Source organism: Hippocampus guttulatus, chromosome 21, assembly GCF_054856545.1.
Source record: "Hippocampus guttulatus isolate MCC_2025c chromosome 21, RoL_Hgut_1.0, whole genome shotgun sequence".
Classification (NCBI taxonomy): domain Eukaryota; kingdom Metazoa; phylum Chordata; class Actinopteri; order Syngnathiformes; family Syngnathidae; genus Hippocampus; species Hippocampus guttulatus.
In genome coordinates this window covers 3702614-3722748 of record NC_141281.1, presented here as the reverse complement: position 1 = coordinate 3722748, position 20135 = coordinate 3702614, and the positions used below count along the sequence as shown (strand labels likewise).

The window sequence follows — 20135 nt, the reverse complement described above, 5'->3', positions numbered from 1 at the left end:
TGCAGGTGGAGGAGTTTAGCAGTGTGTATGAGGAAGTGGATGAGGCACAGTACTCTAAGATAGTCCGGGACAGACAAGAGGATGACTGGATCGTTGATGATGGTGAGTGGTAAACATTGTCATAATTGTTCTGTGTTGGTTGTTTTCATTTCTCCTCCTCCCTCCTTCAGATGGAGTAGGCTACGTGGAGGATGGCAGAGAGATTTTTGATGATGATTTGGATGATGATGTGGTGGAACACAAACAAGGTATTAGCAGTCGCATCCTAAATACCACATTCAATCATTTTTTTTCCTGCAATTTATCGATTTCTTGGTATTATTTGCTTTGGCAGGAAATTCTAGCGCCAAAGGAGCCACCGCAAAGAAACAAATAAAAAAAGCAACAGTGGCAAAGCCCAACAGCATTAAGAGCCTCTTCATGAACAGTAATGTCAAGAAGCCAGCAGAGGTGCATATTAGTTTCCTGTGAATAAAACTGCTCCAAAAACACAAAACGGCGCGCGCGCACACACACACACATAAACACATTTTTAAATGCATTTACCGGGGGTTCTCAGTTTACAACAGAGTTCCGTTCTTATGCCACCTTTGTCAGGGCACATAGTGTCCGCTGACCAACCTGTGTGAATGACACAAAATCAGTCAAAATTGCAGTAAATAGTCGTCTGTAATGGTATCCCTTGCACGCAGCCCTTTACATTGCCCCATAGAGTTTGAAATGTAAATATGTTTTCGATCTGGCGAGGCAATTCCAAATCTTGAATTATCTTCTGTTGAAGCCAAATCAGTAAAACCTAAGACCGTTTTATTGTACCAGTAATGTGTTTTTCTTTCACGCATCTTGCCTGTCCATTAATCCAAATTGTGACGTTTTGCAGAAAGATGTGGACTTGTCCAAGGATGATCTGTTGGGAGACATTTTACAAGACCTGCACTCAGAGGTTGGCAGAGACATCAATTTGCGTTGATGTCTGCAAATGCTCCTGACTTGCTTCCTTTTAAGTCGCCGGTTGCCTCTCAAAGTTCCTCTGCAAATATGGCTTGCTCTTGCCCACCCAGAAAAGCACCATCTTGGCCCCTGTGGTAACATTGAAGAAAAAGAAATCCCTTGGATCCCCCCTGAATCCGTTCTCTGTCAAACCACAGATGTCCAGGGTAAACTTTTTCAACTTTTTTTTTTGGGGGGGAGGGGGCAGCTCGGCTGGAAATAAATAAATAAATATGTTATATCTGTGACATCAGGAGCCAGCTAAGGCCAAAGTCATCAATCCACCACCACCTGACACCCAGAAGCCACCAGCCACTTTGTCTCCTCCCTCCAAAAGGGCCCCAGCAGTGGAGAAAGAGACAGAAACAGTTGAGAAGGAAGAGCAAGGTGATTCAAGTTGGCCGTGTTGACTGATTTGCTCTTGTTCTGACTCTTGGACTAACTTAAGTGATCATGTGGGTTTTTTTTTTTTGTTTTCGCCCAAGTGGCTGGAGATCTGGCGTTCGACACTATGGACTTTGATGAGCCGATGGAAGTCGGACCTGAGGAGCCTCCAGAGCCTCAAGTCAGAGAAGAGCCTCCGTCTGAATCTAAAACAGCCCTCGCGGCTCCCGCCAAAAAGGAGCCTCAGGATGCCACCCTCTTGTGAGTCTTTACATCCTCTTCTCCTTTCTCTTTTTTTTTTTTTTTTTTTTTGCACATGAATCATTCTGACAACTCGTATCCCGTTTTTTCACTTTTTTTTTTGTTTGTTTTAAAGGCAAACCAACATATTACTGTGGTATAGAAATTAAATAGATTGATATTGCAATGGGGGGGGGGGGGGCGCAACCAAGTCAGATCTTGTTTCCTCTAGTGATCTCACTGCATTTTGCATCGGATTGTTATGATACGTTGTGATGTGTGTGGTTCTGGATGCAGCAAGACAGGAGGTTTCTGGGGGCTCGATGATGGAGAGGGCGCAGTCAGCGAGGCTCCTGCAGAGGTGCAGGTGGACTCACGCAAGCTGCCATTGGTGGAAGGTCCAGATGGCGAGCGGGTTTTCCGATTCTATTGGCTGGACGCTTTCGAAGACCCTTACATTCAACCTGGTATGACAACATACACCCTCTGACAAATCGTTTGTATCTTCTTCAAGCGCAACCTGTTTTTGTCACGCAGGCGTGGTATACCTGTTTGGGAAAGTGTGGATAGAGTCGGCCCAGACTCATACAAGCTGCTGCGTCTCGATCAGGAACCTAGAACGCACCATGTATATCCTGCCACGTGAATATGTACGTTGCAAACTGCAGCCGCAAGAATGTGAACATCGTGATGTTGATATTTGTAGGATGCTCATGAAAACAAATTCAAATATTCAATTCTTAAGCCCGAATGTTTTCTCTCCACAGAAAGTAAACCCCAAGACGGGGGAGGTGTCTGATACGCCCGTTGAAATGATGGACATCTACCAGGAGTTCAGTGAACTTTCTGACAAGTTCAAGATCATGAAGTTCAAGTCCAAGGTACTCCTCCCTCGATCATCTTACAGCACAGACCCTATATTTTTTTTGTGTCTAATCTCACCCTGGTTTTGGCTTCAGAAAGTAGAGAAAAACTATGCCTTTGAAATTCCTGACGTGCCCACGCAAAGCGAGTACCTGGAAGTCCGCTATTCAGTGAGTAAATGCTCATGTGGCAGCCCCCCACTCTCCCCCCTTTTTTTCTTCTGATGAAAACATGAATCGTACTTGTTTTTTGAAGGCCGAGTTCCCTGCTCTGCCGCCTGACCTTAAGGGGGCAACGTTTTCCCACATTTTTGGAACCAACACTTCCAGCTTGGAACAGTTCCTCCTCAGTAGGAAGATAAAAGGGCCGTGCTGGCTGGACGTGAAGACACCACGTGAGAGGCGATTTTTTTAATTTTTTTTAAACTAAAATAAAGTGGTGCAGCACTGTCTATTTCAAATAGTTCTCAATAAAATATATAGACAGACAAATATTTTTGTTTGCGCGCGATAGAGCTGCTCAGTCAGGCTGTCAGCTGGTGCAAAGTCGAGGCTCATGTCCCGAAGAGTGATCTGGTCACGGTGGTGAAAGACTTGGCACCGCCACCCATCACGGTGATGTCTATCAGCCTCAAGACGGTCCAGAACCCCAAGACTCATCACAATGAGGTCAGAGCTGACTGGTTGATTTCTTTTGGAGGACTTTTGGCCATTATACTTCTGACCCTTTCTTCTCTCATTGTGCAGATCGTGTCCCTGGCAGCACTCGTCCACCATTGCTTCCACATGGACAAACCTCCTCCTCAGCCGCCTTATCAAACTCATTTTTGTGGTGAGCCCCCGAGACTTCTTTTGTTCATCACACACTGCTAAGATGTGAACCAACCGGAGCTCATAAAATCCCAAATTTTGTCTTTCAGTGGTGACTAAACCCTCTGACTGTATCTTCCCTTACGATTTCAAGGATGCACTGAGAAAGAAGGTGAGCTGGGCCTTTTTTTTACCTCCTTGAGAAAATTGTGTGTAGTTTTGATTCGACAAAAATTGGGTTTTTATTGCGTCGAGAGCATGAAGATGCAGTTTTAATAGAAAATGATGGCGTCATGTCATGTCATAACGTACTGCTGATGACTTTGGAATAGAGGAGGTGGACTCTGGACTGGCCGCCAGTCAAAAGGGGACACATAGAAAAACGACCATGTATCCATTCCTACCGCAGTGTACCAGAATGAGATTTTGTACAAGAACGGTGGGAATTAAATCTAACTTCAGAAGGATAATTATGTTCCGTTTTGATGAATGGCTATGAATTGAGTTGTATGATGCCCTCCCTTGATGTTCTGGACCAACATACTGAAGATACCTTGCTCTTGTAGAATGCTAAAGTGGAGATAGCCACGACGGAAAGAACTCTACTTGGCTTCTTCCTGGCCAAGATGCAGAAAATTGATCCTGATGTACTTGTGGTGAGACACCCCCCCCCCCCCCCCCCCCCCATCCACGGTATGTTTACTTGCTTGGTTAAAGACTTTCTGCTTCTTCCTTGAAGGGTCATGACATTTTTGGCTTTGACCTTGAAGTGCTTCTGCAGAGAATCAACTACTGCAAAGTTCCGCACTGGTCCAAGATAGGACGACTCAGGAGGGCTAACATGCCTAAACTAGGGGTGAGATTTGAGAAAGCCATCGGGGCGAGCGCCGCGCCGTGCCATCTTGCGTTATGACTAGCAGCCGGTTGCCTGCAGGGCCGAGGCGCTTTTGCAGAGAAGAGCGCCACCTGCGGCCGCCTCGTGTGCGACACGGAGATCTCTGCAAAGGAGTTGATTCGCTGCAAGAGTTACCATCTGACTGAGTTGGCCGCGCAGGTGCTGAAGACAGAGCGAGTCACTGTCCCAGAGGAGAGCATCCGAAATCTTTACAGGTGTCTCTCCTGTCATTAAGACCCTGTCCATCATTGTTTTTTTTTTTTTTTTGTGTATTCGCACCTGCACTGTTTGGTCCACTTTGAACAGACCAGGCTCTGTTTCCCCACATTGATTGGTCCGGACCTTTTATCCAAGTGTGAATACACAGAAACGAATCCCGGTGCAGATCAAACAACGGGAAATTATTTCTGTCGATAGATAACCACGTTGTGGACGTCAGCTTCTTGATAGCTCGCGTGACACCTCCTGATTATTTTTATTTATGTGGCTGTCTGCACGCCAGTGATTCTCCTCGTCTGCTCTACCTGCTGGAGCTGACGTGGACCGACGCCAAGCTGATCCTCCAAATGATGTGCGAGCTCAACGTGCTGCCGCTCGCCCTGCAGATCACCAACATTGCCGGCAACATCATGGTAACGTGAGATTCCCCGTCTGGGGGCTCACACTGCAAAGTTGTCTTTCAATGGTCATCTTCCCCGCAGTCTCGTACTCTGATGGGCGGTCGGTCCGAAAGAAACGAGTACCTGTTGCTTCACGCCTTCCACGACAAGAACTACATCGTGCCGGACAAACCGTCCTTTAAGAAAATTCAGATGGACACGGTAAGACCTCCAACACGTCAGCAGCTGTTGCTTTCTTGCTGTCAATTTGTTTGCATGACTGCGGAAAATATGACCGCTTTTTTCCACATGTCCCAGCATGAAGGAGATGATGATGTCGATACTGGCAAAGGGAAGCGCAAGAAGAAGGCTGCCTATGCAGGAGGGCTGGTGCTGGATCCTAAAGTTGGTGCGTTTGGTTTGCATCATTTTATCCTTAATATTTATCCATTTATTGAGTTAATTAAAAAAAAATCGCTGCTTTGGTCTGCAGGTTTCTACGACAAGTTTGTGCTGCTGCTCGACTTCAACAGCCTGTATCCTTCCATTATACAAGAGTTTAACATCTGCTTCACCACCGTGCAACGGGAGGCCTCCAGCAAGCAAAAGAGGAATCAGGTGCGGGCGGGTGTGTCTATGTGTGTGCGCGGTGGGACACCCACAGGTGCTCATGTGTCACTGCGGCTTTTATCTTTACATTCGCTCTTCCGTTGTTGAAGCGCTTTGGTGTTAAAACGTTGCGTTGTTTCTCTGGCAACAGGAGGATGAGCCCGAAGAGATCCCAGAGATTCCAGACAGTGACCTGGAAATGGGAATCTTGCCCAAGGAGATCAGGAAGCTGGTGGAACGACGCAAGAATGTTAAACAGCTGATGAAACAACAGGACATCAACTCAGACCTTTACCTGCAGGTACACGCGGACGCAAACTTGAGCACAATCCTCACAGGTGACCAAATGCTTGTCAAAGTTAAACCCCGTGAATTTGCGTTTTCTCAGTATGACATCCGTCAGAAGGCGTTGAAGCTAACGGCTAACAGCATGTACGGCTGCTTGGGATTTAGCTACAGTCGCTTTTATGCCAAACCGCTGGCTGCCCTGGTCACCCACAAGGGCAGGGAGGTGAGTGCAGCGCACACACACAGGAACACACTCAAATCAATTTGACGGCAGCTAACACTATTTTACTGGACGCATAACGCTGCCATTTTGTCTTGTCTAAACTTAATCACGGGTTGACACTGTCAGCCACAAATCTGATTTTCAGCTGAAATGTGCTACCATTCACTGGCTGGCACTTGGAATGCGTACATGAGCTATATTCAAAAATAGATTTCAATCAGAACTGAACATTCTCTTGGTAAAAGTAAGATATTTGATACAGATCCTGCATTCCATGAGATGTGCAGGTGTACCCAATACAGTAATCCGAGTGCGTTACAAATAATATCATCCACAAGGGGGCGTTGCTGCATCATATTTGTTTGTCTACCACCCCTGCCTGCCTGCCTTCCCACTTTTTCCATCAACCCCTCTTGCGTGTTTAAATCGTAATTCCCCAAAGAAATATTTGTCTTCTCTCATGTAATGTATTGTATTTCAACCATGGAACTGCACAGAAAAATATCTCCGTTAAATCTGATTTAATGACTTCCTTCAACACTTAGTAATGGAGAAACATGGACGTGCACATGCCCAGTAAAGAGGTGCGAAGAGATCTGTCTAGCATGACATAAACAGCTAAACGCGATATCATAATTGAACTCTGCGCACACGCACACACACATACACATACACATGCCACATCCAATAGAGAACATCCTCATGGGGGCGTCAGGCGCTGCCTTGAGTGAGTCATTCATTAAATTCTCGTTATGCACATATTGTGTTCCTAATGGAGGGCGGGGCCATAAATCCGTGTGTTCTTGTTTGCTTTGTCAGCCCAATTGTTCCTGCAGTCACACAGTAACGTTTGTGTGTGATTGCCTTAATGCAGGTGGGATTCTTCTTGGTCGCGAGTTCATGGGCAGCGCACAACAACTTTTATTACTTTTTCGTCTTTTGCTGTCGCATGAACCACAAAGCGTTGCCGCGGTCTCCTTTTTAAATTAAGATTGTCTGCTATCTGTGATGACTTCTGTAAATCATTTTTATCTTATTTATTTTACATGAATGTTATTGCAGTGGCAAGGCAAAATAATTTATATTAAAAAAATCAAAGCAGTGGTAATTCCTTATATTGTTTGTGTTTTTCCCAAACATAAATAAGGTTCCGGAATTATAAGCTGTATAGTTTAGAGCAGTGGTGTCAAACATACTGCCCGCGGGGCGGAACGGGCCCGCAAGGAGGTTCAATCAGGCCCATAGGATAATTTAAAAGTGAAAAAAAATGCATAAAAGACACGGAATGAATATTTTTAATAAGGTGCAATTCATGGAGTATCCGCTAGATCTGTTTATTAAATTTCAACATTTTCCTAATGTTCTTGTGCTTCTTTAGACCAAAACAAAGGAAAGACATTATTTTGTTTATTTACAGCAGAGTATGGTATAATTTTAATTGTCCAGCCCACTTTACATCTAGCGAGGCCATATGTGGCCCACAATGTGAAATGAGTTTGACACCCCTGGTTTAGAGTCATGAACATTTTAACAATATTCATCCCTAAGTCTGACGGTGAAACTGTCAAGTTATACGGCTAGATGAAGCTAAGTGAGTAGAACTCATGCTGAACGTGTGTTTGACCAAATGAAAGTCATTTTCATTGCGTTTTCTTGGAGCCCTGAAATCACATAGCTGTCAGCCAAGCACTTCTCAGTTTCCGACTGCAGCCAGACAGAAAGGCCAGCTGGCATTTATAAGCGGCATCCCGATGTATTTGTGGCTAATGCCGTTTGCACCTCCGCCCCCGTTTTAATCATCGCATTTGCACTTTCCTTTGGTATTGTGATTTAGGAGCCGTTTTTATTTTTGTATTTGTAACACAGACGCACCTCCTGTGCGCAAATCTAACCCGCCCTCCTCTTCCCCCGTCGTACTTTTTGGCGGGGAGCACGTTCCGTGTATTCATTGATTGGCTCTCGTCTTTCTCACTCGTTTTAAATTGAGCCCTGATGTGGCGGGTCGAGTCAGGTCAAAGGTTGCAGGTTTCAAAGACAAGGAGGGAGCGGGTCAAAAAAGAGATGACGGGCTTTATGGCCGCCCCTATCAATTGTGCCAAGGCACATTTTTGGTTTTATCTATTTGTCGTACATATGTCTAAATGTTTGGGTATGTTCACGTCTGTGTGTGAGTGTGTGTGTGTGTGTGTGTGGTATATTTTGCCGGTTTGTGTGCTCAAGTGCTACTGCCCGAACTCTGCCCTTTGTCGGCGGACCATTTGTTGTGGGCCAACTCTGTCCTGGTATGTGTGGGTATTAAGGAGTGAGCGGAGGTTGGGGGGCAGTGGTATTAAGAGGAAGGTGAAGGTTTAGGATTACACGGCCGTCGATCTGCCACAGATTGATGTCCCGCTCAACCCCTCGCCGTTATTTTGGGTCCTTTTGTATGTTTGCCAGAGAAGTGTCGGTCCCAAAGGAAGAGTGACATGAAACATGCACAACAAGCAGTTATAATTGTCAGCTAAATGCATTTGTCACACTCGTAAGGTATTTATTGTCCGATGAGTACTGCCCGGCTGATCCATGATCTCATGCTTGAAATGACGTAGAAGTCGATATATATATACTCCGTGTGTAGGAGGGTGTGGGGGTGTCAAATTGGAAAAAAAAATAACGATAAGATCCAGATATCAGCGGTATGGAAGACTCCAGGATCTATCAGCTTGCTGGTGTTCATTTTCTGTCGCGGTGGTCATGTTGTTACTTGCTGCAAATTGAGTGTCTGTGAGCAGTTAAGGGCACCACAAAACTGAGCACTTGACTGTCTTTTTTTATGCTGTTCATTCGTCTTTTTTTTTTTTGTAGCTTTCGGGCTACAGATTATAAAAAGTAACAGTATGTCATCCTAATCAAGTGATGTAAACAACGCAGTGAGCTGGAAGCCCGCTGATTGTTTTGGAATGCATATTGGTTTGACCTTTGACATTTTGCCAGCAAATCTGACAACCGTTAGCAGGTGCGTGCGTGCGTGTGTGTTTTTGTTGGGTGCAGGATGACTCCCTAAAAGCCATGTAATTGAGTCTCTGTCCTTGTGTTTAAAAACAGACTGACAGGAGCTCGTAGTTGACATTATTGGATGGCATGCACGGTGAGAGATAGATGCGAGCTTGGGTAACAGAGGCCAGGGTGCCGAGAGGTTAGAGTGTCGCCAAGGTTAAACCCACCCCGTGTGAATGTGTGTGCTTGTAATCAAGTCAAGGTAAATATTACTGCCCCCACCGTCCTTTCAGTTTTGGGATCATTCCTCCTGTCTCGCGATTCACAAATCATTTCCCCGAATTAGATACAGGAATCCCACAACCATCCGATCGTGTGTGTGTGTGTGTGTGTGACTAAACCGTGTTGGCCTTGTGCCTATAGCTGCTACTGTCTCGGAATCAAAGGGGTAATTTTGACATTTCATCGTATTAGAGATGGCCGTTACAGTCGTGTGTCTGTGAATGTTTGTTTGTTTGGTGTGGAAACGAGGGCTGCATGTTTCCATGGTCGTCTTGTGCCCCCTCCCCCTCCTCCCGCACCTCCTAAAGAGGTGGCTTTACTGCGGACTTAACAAATAGTCACATGGGAGCAGTGCGGCTATTTTGGCTCCATTAGCTCGCGGTGGTGGCAGACGGTCGACCGAGACGAGATTTTCACATCCGAACTGTCACTTCAGTAGCGTTTGCTAATGAGGCCATGTGAGACGAGACTAATGGCTGGGATGGTAGCTCACAGTGTATTCATCTCATGTCTGGTGTCTCTGTTGAAGGAGCTATTAATGAGAGAATAATAAGGAAGTTCTTTTAATTGGCTCAACAAACCATTACCTAGGTCAAATATTAACCAAATTAATAGTCGGTTGTCAATTTTTTTAAATATATACTGGTATTGTAAATAGTGACCGAAACATACTAAACTATCAAGTTTCTGCAGGATTTTGCTTGATTTTCAGCAAAAAGGGCTTCATTTTGATTGGAAGCAGCACCTTCTTGTCCTTTCACGTTCAGTGACACTTTTATTGTGTAGAAAACTGATATTGACGCTAGCTGTCCACGATGGATTCATAACAATGTGAATGACACGTCTTTGAATATTACAGTTCATGCGATATTTGTTTGTTTGAGCAAGTTTATCTTCTCATATAGAATGTTGAGTGTGTGTGTGTGTGTGTGTGTGTGTGTGTGTGTTTTCTTTCCAACCACACAAAAGTCAAGGAAATCATGACGTCCATAACCCCCAGCTCTTGAGCTACTCTTCGATGACAAAACCCGTTGATTCGTTTTCATCTGAGGCCACTTAACTGCCACAAGTAAATTAGCAGTTAGGACATGAAACATTGCTTATTTGCTTGACGTCACACAATTGACTTGGCCTGTGTCAGCGGCTGCGCGGCAACGCTGGAATGTGTCCTTTCCGTCTGTTAGTGCGCCGTATTTTCTAATTGAGTGGACTGCGGGCGCATTGTTGTCATTGGAGAGCTATTTACAATGAATGCCTGCATTTGTGATCTCTGCCAGCGGTATTAAATCAGACACGGCCTTGTGACAGATTGACCCGCCCAGCGGCAGACATGACAACGCAGCTGCGGCATCTTTTCAGACAGGTGTGTGTTTTGGGAGCAAAGCCTCTGGTGCTTTTGTGCGCGTAAATGCTCACGTTAGCGGGAAAATAATAAAACTTTGTAATCGGTCTCACCCCCCGCCCCACTCTCTATCCCGAGTCTTTTTCTTGGAGTGTGTTAAAGCACATACCCATGCATGTTGCGTGTGCACTTATACCCTCCACCCTCGAGCGGCACTGACAGCACCGTGTTCATCCACAGGTGCTATTTTCGTCAGGTTGCGCGCGGCCATCCCAAAATGCTTTTCGTTGGGGTGCTTTTCAAAACAATTGGCGCCGCTGTCCAAGGCTCCTTTTGCAAGAGCTCTCAGTCCAAATGCAGCATAACGTGCTAGCTTCTCATGGGCGGATCCTGCATGGTATGCAAATGGTCACGTCACAGGAAATTGGCGTGAACCGGTCCGTCTTTTTGTGGGTCCATTCCCAACTCATCCGAGCAGGATAATTAAGGTTGACACTTGAAATAAGTAACTGCCTGGCAAAAGGTCAGCAAGAGCCATTTGAACCGCGTGACATTTGATGACCTCCGATAATGAGGGCTATCCAATAACCGAACAATGGCATCTATTGGCTAACTTTCTTTGTTAACACCAACTGATATTCTTTGTGATCGTGGAGTAAATTTAACACAATTGAAACCATTGTCAGAGATAATAGCTCATATTGGCATGCTTCTAACTCATTCAGTAGCAGCCAATTCTGGACCAAGTCTGAAAAGACGTTTAAAAACGTCTTTGGGAGTGAATGAGTTAATTGGCTTTGTAGCACATCACGACGTTCCCATTTCATGTGTATTTCATACCTCAGTGAAATTGAGCATAATAACATTTGAAAAGACGTAAAGGTTCATACAGCTCCGGTAAGGGGTTTCATTAGCTTATTTGGATTCATGATTCATAGTGTGTGCGTGTGGGTGCGCGCGCGTGTGTGAAGATAAGTGCTCACACCACCAGTTGCACAAATTCCAGTGCCATGGTCAAACGACTTGTCTTACACTTGGCCCATTCCTTTGAGCGGCCCGCCTCGTTGGAAGTGACAGCATATGGAAAATGTGTCTAAATGAGTCCGCACATTATTTACATCAACACATTCTCACTTTGCTTTGCCTCGCGTTGTTGTCACCCCGACTTCCCGGCATCTGTCCACTTAGCACTTGTGTAGCCTTTTCTTCTGTTCTGCCCGCTGCTTGTTAGACTTGGAACAGGCAACGTTTTCCCTCTTTGGTCACAGATGAAATGTGGACATAGAAATAGGCTTTCTCTGTGAGTCGTGTCAGGACTCGCCACTTGCGTTAAGAGTCGACATGATGTCAGTGTGAGTGTTCGGAACTCGAATTCAAACATTCTTCAATGGAGTTTCCTCCGAGCTCAAGTTATTGGCGTGAGTCTTACTTGTTTCCAAGTTTGAAATGAATGGTAGACTAGCATGAGACGGTTTGACCCTTTCGCTTTCAGTCACGGCCTCGGAATGGTTCTCGCCCTTTTCCCCCATTTTCAGCATGTCATTGCATTGTTGAGTCGGCAAAAAGCCTCCACCGCAGATGTGTGCGCGCGTGTGTGTGTGTGTGTGTCGAGACCTTGACCTTGTTGCGCAGCCCCTAATGGAGGAGGCTGTTCGGTGAATGACTCAAACGCTTGCCTCTGTACAGTGGCATGTGACACTCCATAAAATATGCTTAAGTCCCACTCTGGTTTCAGGGAGTGGATGTACCCCACCCAGCCCCTTTCTTACTCCGAAATAGCCCGCGTCCTTGTCCCCGTACACAGCTCACTGTCGTCGGTGCGCACGCGTCTGCCGCCGCAGTTGATTGAGGTGCAGATTGCCTGTGACAGATCACGCCGAGTTCGGTCCGGCCTTCTGACCCCCCTCCCCCTCTCAGGTTCAAGACCCGGAGCCCACACCTGTTAGGATCACTTTGCTCCTCTGGATGTCGCGCACACACAAGCGTGCACCAATCCATGTGCGCATGCGCACCATGGACAGCCATTGCTTGCAGTCTTTGTCCTTCAGTCACTCCTCGGGTGATTAAGGCCATTACGAGTCATTAAGAAGGTCTGTGTGTGTGTGTGTGTGTGTGTGTGTGAGGGTTGAAAAGATGGCTGTCACAGTACGAGCTCATAATTGCCCTCTTAGCCAATTATCCCACGTTTAAAAGGAAATCACCTGTCCTGCTTTTGTGTCCAGACACACACACACACACACACGCGCGCCCGCGTGCACGCTCACACACACAGATAGGAAATTATATTGATTCATCATATTGCGCGTTGTTTTAAATGTGCGGCATCACCAATTTTGTTCTAATCCTTGTTTTTGTCCGCATTTGCCGTTATTCAGATTCTGATGCACACCAAAGACATGGTCCAAAAGGTAAGTGTACCCCTTCCATTCATTTCTTGGCACTCTAGCATTTGAATAATTTAACAAAAATTGGATTTGTACTGTAACTCACATAATAATAAAGTCAAAGACAAAAATTTCAGTCCTAGCCAGTGTGTATTTTTTTTTCTTGACTTACTCTTCTGCGTAGATGAACCTGGAGGTCATCTATGGAGATACCGACTCCATTATGATAAACACCAACAGCCGGTCTATGGAGGAAGTCTTCAAGCTGGGCAACAAGGTGGCTGGAGACCCCCCCCCCCCAAAAAAAAAACACACTTAATTTACAAGGTCGGTCGGTTCCTTTACTAATACTCGAATTGCATCGTTGCTTTTTAGGTGAAAGCAGAAGTCAACAAGCTGTACAAACTGCTGGAGATCGACATTGATGGCATATTCAAATCACTTCTGCTGCTGAAGAAGAAGAAATATGCAGCTCTGGTGGTGGAGCAGCACGGCGATGGGCGCTACGGCGTCAAGCAGGAGCTCAAAGGTCTGGACATAGTTCGGCGAGATTGGTGTGACCTGGCAAAGGAATGTGGCAAGTACGTTGCCGTCAAGTAAAACGAGAGCGGGATCGGGGACGCTCATAACAGAGGGGCTTTTCTTCTCCGGTCGCAGCTATGTGATTGGTCAGATCCTGTCAGACCAGAGTCGCGACATCATTGTGGAGAACATACAGAAACACCTGGCGGAAGTGGGAGAGAAAGTCGCCGGCGGGGCGATACCTTTCCAACAATATGAGATCAACAAGGTAGCCGACACTTTGTAGACCGAGCAAAGTTGCATTTGTCGTCGCCTTGCACTTCCACCTCGCTCCATCCCTCCAGGCACTGACCAAAGATCCCCAGGACTACCCAGATAAGAAGAGTCTGCCCCACGTCCACGTGGCTCTGTGGATCAACTCCCAGGCTGGGCGCAGGGTCAAAGCTGGTGACACGGTCTCTTATATCATCTGCAAGGTGTGTTTGCTCATCTTGTTAGTTGATCCAACTCTTCTATCGACTAAATCAATTGTGGAGTTTGCTCCGTGGAATACGGCCTTTACTATCAAATGGACCGATCAGTTCGGACTTTCAAGCTTGAATGTAAACGATCCCAGGATGAGTGTCAGGAGCTATCGAATTCGGAGTGCAGTCTTTCTGCTCACCCCACCCGACGCTTTTTACCTGCAGGATGGCTCCACGTTGGCAGCCAGTCAAAGAGCGTACGCTTTAGAGCAACTTCAGAAGCAAGACGGTCTCAGTCTGGACACGCAGTACTATCTGGCCCAGCAGATCCACCCGGTGGTGTCCCGCATCTGCGAACCTATCGAGGGCATCGACGGCGCGCTCATAGCCACGTGGCTGGGTAGAACACACGTTCATGATGTTGAGACCATTCTGCCGCGAAACGTGCGAGGCGCAATTTCAAGCATTGGTTTCCGCTTCAGGTCTTGACCCCAGTCAGTTCCGGTCTCATCAGCTGCACCAAAGAGAGGAGGAGGTGGGCGGCGTTCTCGGAGGGCCAATCCAGCTGACGGACGAGGAGCACTACAAAGACTGCGAGAGGTTCACTTTCACCTGCCCTCAGTGTGGGAAGGAGAACATTTATGAAAGCGCGTTTGAAGGAGCCGTGAGTTGTTTTCCTTCACTCTTTTGCAGCGTTTGCCCTCGTCATCCAAAAGAATACTTCCTTTGACTCAGAAGCACCTTATCCACATTATGAGGCTTTAACATGTTTTGACGAGTTGTCATGCGAGTGTTCGTTTTGGTTAAATGCCTGCAATATGCTGTCGGCTGCTCGCTATCCACCTTCATCTGATTGGACGGAATACAAGCGTTTCAAAAAAGTCAAACCGATGCTGCTTAGTTTCCAAGTACGTTTGCAGTGGCGCCTTCATTTGAGATGGTTTATTAGTGTGCGGCGTAGAGTGACTTGGCGCCCTCCTGAGCCGTCTTGTATTTTGCTAACCTAATTAATCGACATGAGTGGGATATTGAAACGACTCCCAACTGTGACGATCCCTTCAAAAAGTTCCAAATGGTGAATTAGGAAGCCATATATGTCACGGTCATACTTGAGTCAAGCCAATGACAACCACAATCGGGATATCCGCCAAGGCAGAGAGATGAGTGACGTGCTCTTTTCAAGAGCGGCGCGCTCTCATGTCCTCCGATGAGAGTTCAAAGTGGCTAAAAGCAGCTTCGTTGTAATACTTGGAGCAAACAACTTTGATTGAGCAACACCTAAAGGATGCGGAGGATGCGTTCCATCAATAAATGTCAAGCAGATGGTCAAGACCCTGCAGAGATTTGTGCCTAATAAAAACTAACTCTTGAAATGTTTTCTTAAAATAGCCTGTATCCATTGCAGAGTGTCTGACCAGTTCATGACGCTATCTGGTCCCGGCTAACGGGTCGCTTCCATCCTGCACCGTTGAACCTACGTAGCTGCCGTTGAGCCTGCTGCGCAAACACAAGTTTGTACCGTGTGTGTACAGCTTGAGTATACAATGAATTGAAATGCTAACGACATGATTGTTGGCTCTTTTTTTTTTTTTTTTTTTTAATCATTAGTGAGCATTTGGACCGGTGAAATGGACTCTTAGGCAGATCGGTGTAAGAATAGTGATTCATGGTCCTCCTCTATATTGTGTCTCCGCTCGTATTTTTAGACAGCCGCCTGGCTCCGATACGGACTCTTGTTTGCACTGGCGTAGTTTGGACACCACGACTTGAAAAGCCTCTCCTGAACCCGGGCCGTTCTGTAGACACGCACACATACGCATTTGCGCAGATCGCTTGTCAGGCCAAGGTTATGTGTGCGCTATCAGCTTGTAATGAGGAGTAGGGCACGCAGCCTTTTCTCGTCTTGAAGCCTCTAATGAACCTGACATCCCGCTTATCCTCCGCAGCCTCGAGCAGCTTCCATTAAATGATGAAATGCTCTCTGGCCATATTTGGAATCGAAAGAATCTGTCATCAACTGTCAGGCATAAACGCCAAAGCTAAAGTCTTCTTGCCTCTTCTAAATCTAACGTGGAAGTTAATTGGTTACCAGCATCAGACTTGATTGTCCGTGATATGTTTCATTGCTTGTGTTTTCCCCACGATGAGTCACTGATAAGATGCTAAGTTAATTAGGGTGGCCAACATGGTCAAACGGCTCATTGAGAGGGGAGGACAGATGGGCCTTGACGCATAGCCAGGCGGGCTCGGAGGAGGCGGTGACAGATGATGGAGGACAGACAGGGGAGGAGAGTTGTTTGAAGGTGCCGCAGGGATTCTCCCCCCCCCCCCCCCCCCCACCAGTTCACTTTTTTAGAGGTGCGGCCAGTTAAATCAACATGCACATTATCATGCCGCAGATGAGTAACAGTCAGCTGACACAGTAAACCGTTTGAAAATGTTGAAGAGCGCTAACGTGCGCTTTTCAAGGCAGGCAGGAGGTTTGGATGTCAATGATATGTTTTTTGGGTCACATTGTAAGCCCCGCACACGAGATTGATTGCAACTCCTTTGCGAGGCTGACATCAAGACGAGTGTTTCATCGTTTTATTGAATTGCTCGGTCATTAAAGAGCTGGCAAGTAAAGTAAGGAGGTGCATAATTTTGTTTGGGGGTGGATGTCTGTTATCGGAATGAAGCGAGCGAGTTAAAAAAGTAGCAGAGGAGGAGGTCATGTCGAGCAGAGAAGGAATGAAACACAAAATTGGAGAGACTTCATTCATTGAACTGCCTTTAGGCGAGGCAGGCAGCTGACACCCAAGGCATCAAAAGTCTTTGTTTTTACTAAAAGTGCCAATGTAGGCCGAGTGGTGAGGTGGCGGGGGTGGGGGTGGGGGTGTGGGGGGTCACCCTGCATGCGCCTGTCTTTGAAAGCTTTTCTTTGCTGCTGTCAGTGCACTCGTTAAATGGAGTTCAGAATTGAAATGGGTGTTTAAATCAGTTAGACTGTGTCTAATTGTTATGGACTGTTTTTTTTTTTTTCTTCCATGGATGTCTGATTTTACCAGGAATTGAGTTCTGCAAGCCTGATTGTTTCTTTTCCTTGTCTAATGTTGTGACTGACCACGATATACGTTGATTGTGTGCAGTCGGCTGGGTTAACAATTCTCGCTTTCCGAGGTATATCTCGGGACGTTGTCAATGGAGTCTTCGTTCGCAAAGAGTTGTATCAATCAGAAGAAGAAACCTTTCCTACGGTGTAGAATTCATTCGATATTCTGCGGCTGCCGGAATTCAAGAAGAGCGTTTGTCCCTCACCCAAAGTGCAAAACGGTCACATCGCTGATCGCTGCAAGTACACCCACGCGTGCATCGGGAGTCCACCAACTCCTTAAAATGGAAATGAGTCAGCCAGATGTGCTATTCTTTAACTGGTGGATACGAAACAGATGTGTTTTTCTTCTCACGGTGAGAGCGGCGATTAATTTCAGCGGAGCCCGTGATTCGGTGATGACAACCGAGCGCTGCTCAACACGGCACTAAATGACTCCATTCGAGCCAACGTCACTCGCGTTCTGTGTGACGTGCTCAGCTGCTCAGGTCATTGCCGTTGACAACAAATTGTCTCAGTGAATGTAGTTGAGGTGACGCTGCTGGATGATTCATGAACCATTATGAACTCATGTGGTTGTCGATTATTATTTTTTTTTTTTTTTAAATTGTGGAGGGATGCATGTTGTCTTTCAGGGATCAACGTTGGAACCCAGCTTTTTGCGATGCTGCCACGTGCCTTGTGGCGGCCGCCCCATCGACTACGCTTTTAACATCGGCAACAAACTGCTTCTCGACATCCGACGCCACGTCAAGAAATACTACTCTGTGAGTATTTCTGTTTGCGGTCCGGTACACTCGTGTGGCCTCTCCTATGATAAATCACTGCAGTGCTTCACACACACCGACTGTCTGCAGGGCCTCCAACCCATTTCGGTTTCAACTTGCTTGACTTGCACATCGCTGCAAGCCACTTTTTATCTTCCAAGTTGATGCTCATTTGAATCTGCAATGCCTTTTGCCTACCAATGGGCTTCATTTGGTTAAATACATGCGTCTGCGTTTCTTCAGGCTAAGATGCAGTCAAGTTTTCCTCGTGTGTGTGTGAAAATGGAGGCAGCCTGTGCGGTAATGGCAAGGAAAGCAATCAAAAAAAAAATATCTTGGACAGAAGATGAAGCAAACCCCAGCGGGGGCACAGCGCTGACATTTTCTACCAAAGAGCACATTATGCTTGCAAAAGTAAGAGAGCACCAGTTATATTTGTTTGGATCATGATCCATGAAAATACTCAAATGTCAATTGAAGAGCACATTTGTCCCTTTCCTTAGCCGTTTGTAAATTTAACATGTGGTCGTGTTGGTTCCTAAAAAGTGACAAAAAGAATGCAATTTTGCCACGATGTGGCAATGAGAAATCTGCTTGCGTTACGTGCCTTCCGTCACCCGGGCACTCACCACACCGTTGTTGACGGCTACAAAATTACGGTGACGATTGTTACTGATCATGTCTATATCTTTGTGACCTTGAACCTCCCTGAGCACTTAGCATTCACCAATTCACGCTAAGCGTCATTCCCATTTTTTTTCTGCAGAGGCAACAGTGAGTCCCAAATGTAATCCGGATTTTCAACCGACTTTTTTGTCAACATCTGATTCTCTGATATTCGCTTACTACTATTTCTTGGATCATGAACCGAGCTAAGTGCACTTGGCACACACCAGACATTGCATAAGAAGAGTAAAGAGGTGATGTTGCCGCCGTTGTGTATTGTGACCATGACTTAGTCGTATGTTGATATTCATTAACTATGCTGCTTTACAAGTGTTCAATGTTACAATTTTATAGGGGAGGCCAAGTCGCTTACAAAAAAAGAAGCACAAAACGATCACATTTTCCTTACTTTTAATGCTGGCCAATTATGTTTCAAGTGTTGCTGGTTGTGCTGCCCCCCCCCCCCCCACCACCACACACACACACACACGCACACATTCCCCTTTCTCTTTCACTTAGGAATTTCTGGCAACTTAGATGTTGGACCTGAGGGAGTGGAATGCACTGTCTGTAAAACTTTGTGTGTGTGTGTGTGTGTGTGTGTGTGTGTGTGTGCTACTCTCCCACAGTGCTGAACAGAAATCAATTATTGGGAATGTGTGACGAATGAGTCCCTCTCAACTCTTTTGTCACAATGTGTGAAACAGCTGCTGCCACTGAATACTTACACCTCACACGCACACTCTCTCTCTCTCTCTCACACAAGTGACTGAACTGCAGTGGACACAGCGGGGCAATGAAGAGGGGAAATATTGTGTAATTAAGGATTCCTTTCAGCCTGAGGGAGAGTTCAAATAGAGCCGTTTGTCTGGCCAGAGAGGCAAAGCTTTGCATTTGTTTTGTGTGTGTGCGTGTGTGTGTGTGTGGTCACGAGTAACTCGCCTACAATTGTGTTGGCATCCTCAACCACGGGGACATTAATCATTTGTGAACCCCCCCCCGCCCCTACCAACCCCTCCCTGTCATTATGAATAAACCTGTACTCTGAGAATAGGCAAACACTCTGTTTTCTTTTTCTGGTCCTGCTGTCTTTGCAAAATGAGAGATTAATTGAACCAACCATTTCTTCTTCTTTAACCCCTCCCATCAAAGTGCCGTTGCCATGGCATTTAACAAATTATTGCAATTACCCTCAATGTGCGGGTCGCCCCTGGAAACCGGCTGAGGGGCAAGACGAAGTGGGAAAGGGTGAATGAAGACAGGAGAAAGTGATAATCCTGTTCCGAACAAAAGGTCAAAGTGTTGAATTGAGAAGCTTTGATTAAGCGGGTGAGTGTACAAAGTGGAACCGTTTGAGCTCTATTGTGTGTGCGTGCGTGTGCGCAGAGTTGAATGTGTTTGTAAAGTAGATCGATTTTAGGTCTTTGTGACTAGAGCTGGCAATTTTGGCAGCCAAGTGTTGGTGGTTTTGTGTCCGTGTGCAAGTGGAATCCACTGGCACAGGGAATCATGCTGGCTCCATGTTAATATTGACAATAGATCTCAGACAATTATGCCATCCGTGGAACATCAAATAGCATCTATTGTCATTTTGACAGATTTTCTGAATTTCATCTTTTTTTTTCCACCATCTACCCATGAGGGGCAAAATACACTTTTAAACGCCTGCAAACCAGGCCTAGGAATCACAGAGTAACTCGTCATAACATACCTCGATATTTGCTCAATGATATCATGATA

At 46.1% G+C, this 20135-nt stretch overlaps 1 protein-coding gene across 3 annotated transcripts in view; it reads left to right on the top strand.

Moving 5' to 3' along the window:
• Positions 1–20135, top strand: part of pola1 (polymerase (DNA directed), alpha 1) — a 34629-nt gene that overhangs the window by 1477 nt on the left and 13017 nt on the right. For all 3 annotated transcript variants that reach the window (XM_086101416.1, XM_086101417.1, XM_086101415.1), the window contains 32 exons: positions 6–102; positions 171–248; positions 335–450; positions 881–943; positions 1062–1157; positions 1245–1377; positions 1476–1635; positions 1912–2081; positions 2152–2264; positions 2382–2495; positions 2574–2648; positions 2734–2872; positions 2992–3146; positions 3225–3309; positions 3398–3459; positions 3854–3943; positions 4027–4143; positions 4222–4397; positions 4685–4814; positions 4884–5003; positions 5100–5190; positions 5275–5399; positions 5542–5691; positions 5779–5901; positions 12877–12909; positions 13070–13162; positions 13261–13466; positions 13543–13675; positions 13752–13883; positions 14097–14271; positions 14354–14535; positions 17598–17729. In XM_086101416.1, coding sequence (XP_085957542.1) covers positions 6–102; positions 171–248; positions 335–450; positions 881–943; positions 1062–1157; positions 1245–1377; positions 1476–1635; positions 1912–2081; positions 2152–2264; positions 2382–2495; positions 2574–2648; positions 2734–2872; positions 2992–3146; positions 3225–3309; positions 3398–3459; positions 3854–3943; positions 4027–4143; positions 4222–4397; positions 4685–4814; positions 4884–5003; positions 5100–5190; positions 5275–5399; positions 5542–5691; positions 5779–5901; positions 12877–12909; positions 13070–13162; positions 13261–13466; positions 13543–13675; positions 13752–13883; positions 14097–14271; positions 14354–14535; positions 17598–17729 — 3864 coding nt within the window. The remainder of the gene's footprint in view (positions 1–5; positions 103–170; positions 249–334; positions 451–880; positions 944–1061; positions 1158–1244; positions 1378–1475; positions 1636–1911; positions 2082–2151; positions 2265–2381; positions 2496–2573; positions 2649–2733; positions 2873–2991; positions 3147–3224; positions 3310–3397; positions 3460–3853; positions 3944–4026; positions 4144–4221; positions 4398–4684; positions 4815–4883; positions 5004–5099; positions 5191–5274; positions 5400–5541; positions 5692–5778; positions 5902–12876; positions 12910–13069; positions 13163–13260; positions 13467–13542; positions 13676–13751; positions 13884–14096; positions 14272–14353; positions 14536–17597; positions 17730–20135) is intronic.